Source organism: Podarcis filfolensis (genome assembly GCF_964270895.1).
Source record: "Podarcis filfolensis genome assembly, chromosome: 3".
Classification (NCBI taxonomy): Eukaryota; Metazoa; Chordata; class Lepidosauria; order Squamata; family Lacertidae; genus Podarcis; species Podarcis filfolensis.
The window spans coordinates 96,235,190-96,247,689 of record NC_139606.1 but is presented as its reverse complement, the minus strand read 5'-3'; the positions used below and the strand labels follow the sequence as shown (position 1 = coordinate 96,247,689).

Here is a 12,500-nt window from a genome sequence, read left to right as displayed (position 1 = left end):
ACCCTCCCAGCACCGCTGAAAGCCTCTCTATATCTCTCATCAAGTCCGAGTGTGGTGACCTACAAGATATTTCCGAAATCTCACCTTACTCGGGGAGTGCGATATCCTTTACGATGCAAAGCCCACATTTTGCATGATGGGGTTTTTCGTTTGGTGGTAAGGGGTTAACTGATGGGCGGGAACAAGGGAAATAACACGTGCATAAGGCCCTCTTGTCCTAGATTTCTCACAAAGTGGAGAAAAGGTAAACTATGCTTGTTCTGTTGTGGATCAAATCTGCGCAGTTCCTCACTGGCACAGTTTTAGGAGATAATTTAAATTCAGGTGTGGGGAACCTCCAGATGGTACTGAACTACAACTCCCATCAGCCTCAGCATGCCTGGTCAGGGATGATGGGAATTGTAGTTCAGGAGAATCTGGAGTCTCAAGGGTTCCCCATGCCTGATTTAAATGGGTTGTCTTCTAATGTTTATCCATTAATCCTGATAGAGAATGATAGATTTCTGGATGTGAACATCTTGGTGATGTAAATTGGGGGAGAAATCTCATTATAATTATAACTGAAGCCATAAAACAAGACCCAAGTTTGGGAGAGAGAGGGCAAGTAGCCCCACTTCCCATTCTTCAATTCCTGACCTGTCAAACTGTACACATGATATCTGAGGCAGATCATAGGTAGCTTTTCGGGCCTAAATTTTGGGCCTAAATTTGACATCTGCATAAGGGAACAAATGCAGGTGGCAGGTAGGGAGGGAGTCGCATTATTAGCCCATGACGAAGCAGAGCATCTACTTGGTTGTGATGTTCAAGGCAGCTTCATTGCTGTCTTTCCCCAACCTGACTAAACTCAGAAGGCAGCAACTGGCTTTTATCACTTTCCTGGGTAGAAGTTTCCCCTCGCGTGAATTCGACTGCTGTCAAAGAGAGGCAAGTTTTCCTGCTGAATAAGCCCAAACTTTTGGTACCCATGTCAGCTGCCTGTTTGAATTGTCCATCAGTGTGGAGCTTTTATTTGTGAGTGGTTCTACAGATATCTAAGTAACCCCTGCGCTAGTTAAAAGTCGTCACCAAAGGCAGTGATGAACCTGTAGGGAATTTTCCATAAGGCCTGCTACTGTATTGTCCTGTTACCTTACTATTATTTTATCTTAAAAATTCAATAAATAAATAATTAAACAATAGCCACCACCTTACAATATAGTTCTGGAAGGGGTCCCCCCCCCCCCCCCAGTTCTCTTCCTTTCCTATGCCTGCATCAAAATATCCTAGCCGCACTGACAGGGATGTTCCTTCTCAAACTGTTTCCAAAGCTCCAGTGTTCACTAGCAGACAAATAACGTCGCTTATGTGTTTATTTTATTGGCTGGAGTTCTGCAGGTATAGATATGTCATTCCACCCTATACATACGTAGCTGGGAGCAGGCCCCATCCAACACAACAAACATTTCTTCTGAGCAGGAATGTGTAGGATTGCGCTGAAAGGGATGGAGTTTCTTTTCCGGGTAAAACTTCCACATACAAAACAATATTTCCCAATTTTGGGAGGGGAAAAACCTGGGGAAATTTTCAAATTTGGATGCCAAAACAAGAACGAAAGAAAGAAACAGAAATAAATTGACTTGTGATATTCAAAACCAGAAGGCTTCTGAGAATCTGATGTGGGGTGGGGGAAATAATTTCAGATCAAATCCAAACGTCTTATTTTCTTAAGCAATCCTAGTGAGTCTGCATGTTAACAGTGCCTTTGCTGCACCTCTCCCAAAGGACAAGTGATGCATTTGTAGATCTCCTAACTTATTTTCTCAAGTGGGTAAACAAAGCAAGCACAAAAGAAGATAAAGATACAGGTACTGCTGTATTTCAGCTAAATCAAGTCCTTCCCCGCCCCCCTTTCCTTCTGATCGGAGTCCTGTTCTCGGCTCTTGTGCAGCTGCCGGGTATGCATGGTTAACCTCTGCTCAGCCATACACAGAAATCTTTTGTCCTAACATACAAAAAGCAAATCATTTGGCAAAGCTTGAGAGTATAATTAGATATAAGACTTCAGCTGGATTAATCTTTTAGGGCATGTCTTCTTCTTTTCCTCCATCCTTAAAAGAAAAAAGAAAAGAATCCCCCACAATTTTGAAGCCTTAAAATAATATTTAGTTGAGGGGAATGACACTGTTTTCTCTCTTTCCTTTTTAATCTAAGAAAGATGATTATATTTTCATAATGGCTTTCAGTCGCTGGCCTACCAATCCTATGCATGTTCACTTAGAAGGAAGATATTTCGAGTTCACTGGGATTTGCTTCCAGGAACTATGCTAGGATTGTGACTCTAGTTCTGTTTAGTTTTTTTTTATAAAATTGCCCAGTCCCTACCATCAAATGTCTACCTCAGGGTATATAGGGATGTCTTCAGATAAACTGAAATGGACCATTTTATTGAAGGCCACATAAAATCTGCCCTGTCTTCAACAGAGGACTTGAAATAAAGGCTAAACTGATCATCTGAATTTAGATAGCCCATTGCAGAATACAGCTGACCTAAGTAGGCTTAGCTTCACCTACTTGGAAAGGAAGCTGTTGTAAATGGATAACTGTCTTCACCCTTGTGCAATCATAGCAACACTGGCACAGATACTGTCAACTGCCCAAGATGGTGGTGGGTTCTGCTGAAAGTCTGTACATGTTTTTCTTAAATATACACAAGGTTTTTTTTTTTTATATAATTATTATTGCAGAATCATTTGCTTCAGCCAGAATAATTCCAAACGTATTTTGCTTCCAAATTGGTTTAAGCGAAAGTTTTAATGGTCATGAAGAAAATGCTTTTAAAATGTTTTGTTCTAGGCAATTGATAGGAGGGGTTGAGATCCTGTCTCTACAAACCCTTTCACAAGCCCCACTCACTTAATGTTTCTTCAGCATTGTAGGATACGGTCTGTGGAAGCTTTCGGCTTTCACTGGCTAAGACTGAACTTTGGATAGCAGTTAAGTGTCTTTGAATGTTACCCTTGGGTAGAGGGGTATGAAGATTGAGCTGGGCTTATTCTGCATTAAGCCTCAAGGGATATGAAGAGAACTGGAATGGGAGACTGAATCAGTTTCTGATGTTAATTGTGGAGATGGAATAGGAATGTTTAGAATGGCCTTGCCCAACCTGGTGGTCGAGTGAACTGTGTATAGCACATGCACTGTTCACACAACACGTTTCCCTGCATTGCTAGTAATAGGGACCCATTAATGGGAGTCATTCCACGCTGGGAATCAGCCCTACTAAAGGGAAAGAGCCATTGTAGGGAAGGAAGGGAACAGAACCTGAGTGGAAAGAGGGGCTTAGTGGAAAAGAAACCCAGAACACAAGGAGTGATGGATTCAATTCCAACCTCTTTCGGCTGGCTGTTGTAAAATTGTAAAGTGTAGATCATAAGCAAACATAGCAGGAGCCCATGACGCAGGTGTCAAAAAATAAGAAACAAAATCAAACCTGTGAAAATACAGCTAAAATGGGTGCGAGGCTCAGGCCCTTGGGCCAACTGTGGCCCTCCAGCCATCTCTGTTCGGCCCTTGAAAAAACCAGGCTGCAGCCACAACCAGGCCACACCCCTTACCAGGCTGTTCCACATCTCCTTAAGTGCTTTTGCCTGGCTGGGATGTCTTGAACTGTGATAATGTCTCTGGCTTGCCTGGATAGAAGTGTGTGAGGAAAACCCACCTTCTCTGCTGTGAGCATACCCCACTCCTGTCATGCCCATGGCAGCCGTGGTGTGTGCCCATGACAGAGGAGGCAGGGACATGGTTGCTGCGGGGGCATGATAGTGGCAGTGCGTGGTGCACCCCTCAGGCCCAGGTCTGCCGCCTGAGGTGGCTGCCCCACATCACCCCATGGGCCCTGCATGTGAGAATGTAGAAACCTCTGTCTTTTGGATAGTCTGCTGTACAAGGTAAGAGTTGCATCCTTTGCCATGCCAGCTTTTCTTTCTGGAAGGAAAGTTTCCCACCCATGGTCTAAAATATATAAATATAGCATTCTGCGACTCTGCCTTGATGCAGTTCTGCTCATAGTTACTCTTTAATTTACTACTACCAGTGGGACTCTCCTGATATATGTAGCCCCTTAATTGCTTTCTTCATATTTCTGGAACTACCGTTGTGTGTGATTTTTGTTTATTTTAATCTTTCCTCCTTTCCTATTATTATTATCATTATTATTATTATTATCATTATTATTATTTATTCCTACATTTGTATAGTGCTTCCAGGCATTCAGATCACTTCACGTGTATTTTCTAGCTGCAGTCCTCACAACAGCCCTGTGAATGAAGCCAGTATTATTGTTCCCAAACCCGCAAAATGGGGGATGAGGCAGAGACTTGCCTAAACCCAACTAGCAAGATCACAGGCAGATGCAAACTGAGATCTTCCTGACTCATAGCTTCTCTTATCCACTGTGCGCTGGACAATCTTGACTAGGTTCTTTGCCCTTCTCACATTTTCATAGCTTGGAACTTTTGGAGAAATTGAGATCTTCAGACCCCCTTCCCCACTGTCACTGTTACAGCTCGGGGAGTTAATTTGTGAAATCAGATTTTAACTGGGGCTTATCCTTTTCTCCATTGATTGCATCTTTTTTTTAAGAGATCACAGAAAAAGTCCCATTCACATGATACATCTGGGGATATATCAGATTTGAATCTCTGAACAGAGTCTGCATGCAGGCAAGCTGTCCAAGCATAAGTTCTGGCCATACATTAAATTCTGTTTCCTCCACCCCATCCCATCCATGTGCTCATATCCTCAGATATGTCCCATGGACAGCCATAGAGATTCCTTGACTACCCTGCTGCTATTCCAGTCCTAAAGATGTTACTCAAAATGCAGGAGACTTTGTGCACTTGGCTATGAAACTGCAAAGCTGTACAACAGGCCTTCATCATAATGCTCACCTGGGCCTAGATACCTTCCTCTTTTTGCTGCCTGCCTGGGTCTGCCAAAACAGGGTATTTGACACCTAGTAGACCCAACATGCAGCTGATGGACCATATTCATCATGGCAGGTCACCAACAGTGTAGGCTTGCTTGGTGGCTACTGCCTCTGTCAGCCTGACGGCCTCCATGCATTATGGACTACAATTCCCATCAGCCCCAGCTAGCACATCCAATGGGAGGTTGGCAAAGTGTTTCTACTTTCTGTGGTCCCCAGTGGAGGATTCAGTTGGAGCTGCTTACATGGGACTCCCACTTCACCATGATCACAGGAATTGGCACCACCCAGACCATTAATTGGGCCTGTATGTAAGAGGTATGCCAATCAAACAAACAAACAAACATGTCAGAAGCAGCCCACAGCCCTTGTTCAGTAGAGCATCTTGCGCGCGCACACACACACACACACACACACACACCCTGTTGGTGCTGGCTGCAAGTATATTTCAAAAGCTATTGTATTTCCACTGGGGGCCACCACTACATCTAGAATTTGCTGCTCTTCTTATTTTCTCACAGCTGCCTGTTTGTCTATGTTATCTGGAATCCATCGTAGGCAAAACCAAACGGGGGAGAGAGAGAAAGGCATGTGAAGGTCTGTTTGTTCTCGACCAGGTTTTTGTTTTTGTTCTTCTTTATTTCACATGGCTGAATATTCCGATATAAAGAATCTTAAGAGCAGCCGTTCTTCTTCCCTTTGGAACAGAAAGCAACATCTGTTTCCTTGGAGAATCCATCCAGGATAAGAACACAAGCCTTGCAGATAACAGCCAAGTTCAGGTTTTGGTAGCGAAAGCTCTTCCTGGTATTTTTGTTTTGTTTTTGCTTTAGTTCCCAAATACGTCTCGCTGTTCCCGTAAAAGGCGTCTAACCATTATCCTCCTTGTTTGAGGGCGAAAGGAGAGAGTTAATGTTTGTATGCTGCATTAAACAAGATGAGAAGATGCACCTGCACCCAGAGTTCCTGCCTTGTTCGCGAATGTATTGTATATCTTTGCAAACTAAATACGTTTAATCAAATATTTTTTCAAGTTTTTATTCAAATTGCAAAAGAAACAGACAGCCAATTGTTTTGCTGCCTGATCTTCCTTGTCAGGCCACCCTCTTTGCATCTCAAGAAAAATAGCCTTGTGCAGCCTCGGGCCATTTGCATAGAGAATATTGAAACACAACATTAGATTGTGGGTTTGGTTTTGTTTTGTTTCTTGTTGTAATGCATGAAGATTATCTTCCCAGGTGAAGGCTGTAATCTTTTTCTCTTCAGAAGGGTTGTCTTCTATAAAATTCACAAGGAGAGGGGGAAAAAACTTTTTTTGAAGTAAGACAGACAGTTCTTGTCCAAGCTGTGCAAGGATGCAGTATGGACAAACAATGCTTTATGAATGACAGCATTTTGAGTTATTTTCTCTGGCCAAAATAAAAACACTTGCAGCAAATCCAAGCCTTCTCTCTCTCTCTCTCTCTCTCTCTCTCTCTCTCTCTCTCTCTCTCTCACACACACACACACACACACACACACACACACACAGCTGTTTGATTAAACTGGGGGTAGCTTGAGTTCAATATGGTGTCGCATTATTAAACCCAATAAATATATGCAGCACAATTTCTATTAATCTGGGGATATATGACTGAAAGCAGGAAAGGTGTTGGAAGCACCAATCTGCCCATAAGATATATATTCTTTTCACTTGGCAGGTACCCTGGGTTATGGCACCGAAAAAACAAAACCAAACCACACAAGAGGCCATAAGAGGATTTCAAAGAGGAAGGGATAAAAATAAAGGCATCTTCATATAATAATTCTGACAATGATGCTTCCAGACCTGATACAATCCAGATGCCAGTCCCCCCTGCTCCCCCACCCCCCAAAAAGTATCTCAAATCAAGAGCAACAGTCCATATTGTATACCTACAAGGAAAACATGAGCTGGAAAACTGCATACAACAATACACCTCTTCCTTTATCCTCTCTCCACTTCCTGCTCCTTACATCTCCTCTTCTGCTGTTGTGTTAAGCAGGGCTGCGTTGTGCTTTGTAAATAGATAACACTCGGATTCTCACGTTGTTTGAACACTGTTTTAGGTTCAGCTGCAGTACACAGTTTCTCTGATCTTTTATGTTCCTGAGCAGATGTCTTTCATTAATTTATGGATTTATCATCTTTTCTTTTCTTTTTGCCCCCCTCCTTCTCTTCTCTCTTCTCTCTCTCTCTCTCTCTCTCTCTCTTTTACACCTGGCAGCTGGCTCAAGTTTCAGCAGTTATTGTCTATTTTGCATTACACATAGAACTGAATGTCATCTGTCTTCACAAAGCTATGGCAAAGAGTACGAAGGCAAGCCACATCAGCTGCTGGGGCAGAGCCTGTTTGCGTTTTTATTTGCCGTCTCCTCCTCCTCCTCCCCCCCTCTTCTACCTCCCCCTCCCCTTTTTACCTCCTTAATATTTATTTGTGCTCATTTTCTTTCCTGGCCTTGAATGGAGCTTAGCTCGTGTTCAGTACAGCTGTATGTTTACTGAATCTATTCCATCATGAGTCATTGTGCGTGTGTAAGTATCCTGGAAACAGCCAGTGCTTTCTTGGAAGAACAGTTGCTTTTCAACACAAGCACTTAAAAAGAAAATTAACCAATTGGTCAGCTCAGATTTAGCAAGGGGGTCATCTCACTATTGGCCCTTTTAGCGTTTCGTTGGCTCTTTTTTTAATAGTCACTATTAGGGATGCTTTTTAGCAATAATCTAATCTGTTTGAAACAAAATAGAAACGGTGTATGAGGACTGTATTGTGAACGACAAGCAAGGTTTAGGGGAACAGAAGAAAGGGGCTTCTGAAAATTTACGTTTAAAATAATCAAGCCATACGTGTAAACGGATATTTCTGCCTTGTGAGTACTGAGAAGTGGAGGTGGTCTTGTGAACATGTGTTGTGTTGCGTGTCTGAGTTCAAATATACCCTCCCAAGGCAGAATGAAGTGCACTACCTGACCTTGCGTAACTCATCATCTCTCTGCCTAACCTACCTTACATGTTCGTTGTTGAGGATAAAATAGGGAGAGGACTGATGCCCCATTGTGAACTCCTTGGGAGGAGTGCAGCACACAAACCGAATAAAAAATAATAATGCAATAAGCATGATTATAATTGGGGTCCTTTCCTAGCAATGCTTTTCTAAAACAGAATGAGAGCTCTGCTTTTTCTTGTGTTACTTGTTTCAATGGGACCTGCCTAGGAGAAGTTCCCAAGAAATTGTTTCTTGGGTTAACTGCTTTGGAATTATCCATTACTTAGGGCTTTAATACAGTTTTTTTTAAAGTGTTGATATATTTGTGTGTGTGTGTGTGTGTGTGTGTTGTGTGTGCAGGCTTCCTCGGGACAATTGCATAATGAAACAGATTTCTATCGGAGAAGTTTTGACTTGTCTGAAACTCTTATTGCTAAGCAATAGGTGACAGCTTGCTACTATTATTTCACTTATGCATTTTGACAGATGGCGGTTCCTAGCGCAATGCTCTTTTAGACTTCTCTATCAGTCTAATGGAGGTAGCTGTAGGTTCTTTCAACTCTTCTCTTGGCACAAGAAGTATGTCAGTCATAAATTATCTTCTTTGTAATCATTAAGCATCTGAAGCTAAAAAAAAAAAATCTAGTTCAGCCAAGCATGTTGCAGTGCGTGTCACATAAAATTAAGAGCTTTAAACCACAACATTTTCTATATATCCTTTTAGAATTAAAACAAAGGTTTTTTTGGGTTTTTTGGCAACATCTTGTGTTTTTAAATAATAATAAACCTTCCTCCATTCTCCTGCGCATCCAGGAGTAAAATTTTAAAACCTACTGTTAGATGCAAGGGCTCTATTTAAAAAGAGGCTTATTAAAAAAAACAAAAACCATAAACCCTCCAAGAGCAGTATATAATGTGTGTTGTATCAGTGAACCTCATGTGTCTTGTCTCCCCATTATGCTGTTAGGAGAAGGTGCTTCAGTTTCTAGATCACGTTGAACTTGTTTGACCTTTCTCTGCCATAACGCATGTTATATTTAATAAGTGACATTTGTGTGCATGTGTGTGTGGTGATTGTCTTTAAAGGAAACAGCCCTCCAAGAAGCTACTGGGAGCATTCTTAATTGACCTTGTGGGGGCCACATTGATTTTGTCACGTGCATCTTCATTTCTGATAAATTATAAAGCCATTAATTTGCAGAGGAAATGGCAGGGCCAGCCTGCCGCACAGATGTGACCAAAACTGTCCTAGCAAACAGTACACAAAAGAGTGCCAAGAAGCCCCGAGAAGGAGGGGTGGCGGAAAAACCCGTCCCGAAAGCCTAGATTGTTATGGTTAGTTTCACATTCCCTTGGGAATGTTTTTGGTTATTTCTGTTTACAGGCCTGAAAGGTAATGATGTTTGAAGAATAAATAGATATCCTTGCAGGGTTAGCAGCCATGGATCAATTGGCAGTTTTCCACTTCTCGATATTTGCTGGCCCCCAAACACATTTCTGTGCACCTTTAAGGAAAACTCTTATTTATTTCTAATTGGGAGAAGGGTTCTCTAAACCTTTCCCTGCCCCCTGCCCCATTCTTGAGGAGCTAGAGCATCAGAGATATTGGAAAACATGGTGTATACCCAGCGAAAACATTTCTATTTTTACTCTTAGCATAATTTGATGTGAGTGATGTGGTACTCAGGGAAGAAAAATGCATCAAAAGGTAACTGCAAAAAGGGAGAGGGGAGTCTTCTTCTTGGAAACATATGCATTGTGTGTTTGTTTCCTTAGCAACAGGTGAGCGCACACCTGGCGTTCAACCTTGCACCCACAAAATTTCCCCCACCATCTCCTAAGAAACAAATGAGGCCCAGTTAAAGATTTGCATGGAAGTAAGTTCTGTTGTGTTCTACAAGAATGGTTCCCAAGAAAGCATGTAGGTTTTCTCCAATTCCAGTTTTGACCCTTCTGAGGTGTGTTGCAACTTGAACGTTAATTTGTCGGTCAGTTCCAGGTACAACTCTTCTCCCAAAAGGTCGTATCAGTTTCCAAGCAAAGCGTTTTTCCTTAACTAATTTCATCCTACATGCAGGAAGGTCTGTCTCCCAACCACTTGAAAAAGGCCAAGCTCATGTTCTTTTATACCCGCTACCCAAGCTCCAACATGCTGAAAACGTACTTTTCAGATGTAAAGGTAGGAAAAATCCTTTTATTCATTTATTTTTATTTCCTCTTGCTTTTGGTTGCATGTTTTAACCCCCTGAATGCTTTTTTATTAATTTAAATTTGATTTCGCTAATAATATATCTTGGCAAACTGTTATTATATTTTTTTGCTATTGTTATTATTTTGCTGCTAAGTCATTCTTGAGGTCTGTGTTTATGCTCTCCCTGTTCTGTTTATCTCCTTTACCCTGTGGACATTTAAAAAAAATAATCACAGTAAATTTGTAATTTTTTTAAGCACCATTGGACAGCACAGTTTTGCATCTGTGAAGTGTCTACTGGTGGCATTAGCCTACTACACAAGAGCATTTTGAAAGTGCTCCTTTAATTGTTCCATTGCAGCCGGGTTCCTCCTATTCCGCTTAGATTAGTGCCCGCTGCAGAGACCCATTTTTCTTTCCGTCAAAAAAGAAAAGCGGAAAAAAAGAGAAATACTACATTGAAATTCTCCGTGCAGTAGCTGCTTAAAAACAAAAGTGATGATTGTCTCTTATTTACAACTTAATTTGTTGTTGATGCAGAGTACACTGAGCATAAGGAGGATGAATAAACTGACAGATTCAGGCCACATTATTCAAATGAGGATATGAAAGCTGTCGACGTACAGCTGCATCCTCCCCTCATTTTACAGAATATTAGGACCTCCTGGTTGTTGTTTTTTTAAAGTAATTGTTCTTTCACATCAACTTGATTTTTTTGTGTTATAATCATCTACTTTTTTTGCGGGGGGAGAAACAAGTTTGGGTTCCAATTATTATAATGATACACATGGTATCATTTTGTAAGCCTTTAAAAATAAACATCACATTAGTTTAAATTTGCCGTGTTCAAATTCTTCTCTTCTTGCCTCCCCCCCCCCAAATTCTACAAAAACTTTAGCCATGATCACCACCTCTCCTCCACTTTTGCAAATTTGCCTTCTCTGTTCCAGGGATGTTCTTAAACTGGCCTCCTGTGAAACTGGCCTGCTGTTCACTTTTTTAAAAAAACAAACCAAAAAGAAAAAGCTGGTATTTTGTATTTTGTTAACTACCTTTCACTTTTTTCTTACTTTTTTTTTTTTTTTAAAAAAAGAAACTTGGTCTATCTTGTTTAGTTAATTGGCTTCTATTTAATCAATTTAAGAATCGGGGTGTTTTGAATTGCACACCCTTCCTCCCATTGGTTGCAGCATTTTACTTAGAAAAATTTGTGCTTTGTGGGCTGTTTTTAATGGGTTCTTCTTTCATTTTTCTTTTTGCATGGCATCCATGTATACGTACATTTAACATATTCTGCCCTGCTAGAGTTTCGGGCGAAACTGGTTTTCTAGGCTTTTTCTTACTTCTGCTTTTTTTTTAATTTAAGAAGTGCTTTGAAAACCTTTTTTGTCCAGAAAGTCAAGTAGGGTGTTGGCGAAGAAAACTGAATGTGTGTATTGCTGTTAACGACTGCTCTGTCATAGGCTTTTGCTTTAATAATAATAATAATAATAATAATAATAATAATAATGCATCATCCATACAGTGCCTATGCCTGGTTAATAACCTGCCATGACTCATCCAATAGGCCAATGAAAATGCTTCTGTGGCAGTATTACCTGCAATGCAACAATGTAAAGAATTCTTGCTCTGGAGACGTTGGAGCCATTGGTGCAGCTTGACCGCAGTATGGCTCGAGGGAATCCTCCTAAAGGCTCTCTCTGATGTTCTCTCTGCTCCAGGGTTTCCCAAACTTGGGTCTCCGGCTGTTTTTGGACTACAACTCCCATCGTCCCTAGCTAGCAGGACCAGTGATCAGGGATGATGGAAATTGTAGTCCAAAAAGAGCTAGAGGCCCAAGTTTGAGAAGCCCTGCTTTGGTGGATGCCGATGTAGGCAGCCCTACAGAAAAGAAAAAGTCTCGCTAGTATGTAGTGCCTGTTGTCTTTTTTCAGCATGTGACAGCCGAAGTCGGTCTTCTTGTGATGTTGCCGAGTGATATGAAATATTTTGATGTTATGCCACCTTATATTTATATAGCATCATTCATCCAGAAGAAGCCCAAAGTGCTTTACAAACAGCCAATATAGGGATCACTCACCCACCACTGAAAGGCAGCCACTTCCGTGGTGGAAGGCAACAGCCATTCGGGGTCAGCAACACCACACACCAGTAGATGTAAATATTAGATACATTCCTCTTTTCTTGGGGGAGCGGGGTTGGAGGGTGGGTTTCCACGTTTAATATTTTTGGAATGTTTTATTTCATGGTAACAGTTCGTGGGTAAAGTCAGCCTCTCCTTTAACCTGCTCTGTAAATTTGGTTGGGCTGAATGTGTGATCCGGGCTGGGTTAAT

At 41.5% G+C, this 12,500-nt stretch overlaps 1 protein-coding gene across 1 annotated transcript in view; it reads left to right on the top strand.

Moving 5' to 3' along the window:
- Positions 1 to 12,500, top strand: part of PROX1 (prospero homeobox 1) — a 79,562-nt gene that overhangs the window by 11,345 nt on the left and 55,717 nt on the right. Inside the window, exons 2-3 of the mRNA XM_083605103.1 lie at positions 1 to 103; positions 10,048 to 10,153. The exon at positions 1 to 103 is cut by the window's left edge and continues 1,691 nt beyond it. Of these exons, the coding sequence (XP_083461229.1) occupies positions 1 to 103; positions 10,048 to 10,153 (209 nt within the window). The remainder of the gene's footprint in view (positions 104 to 10,047; positions 10,154 to 12,500) is intronic.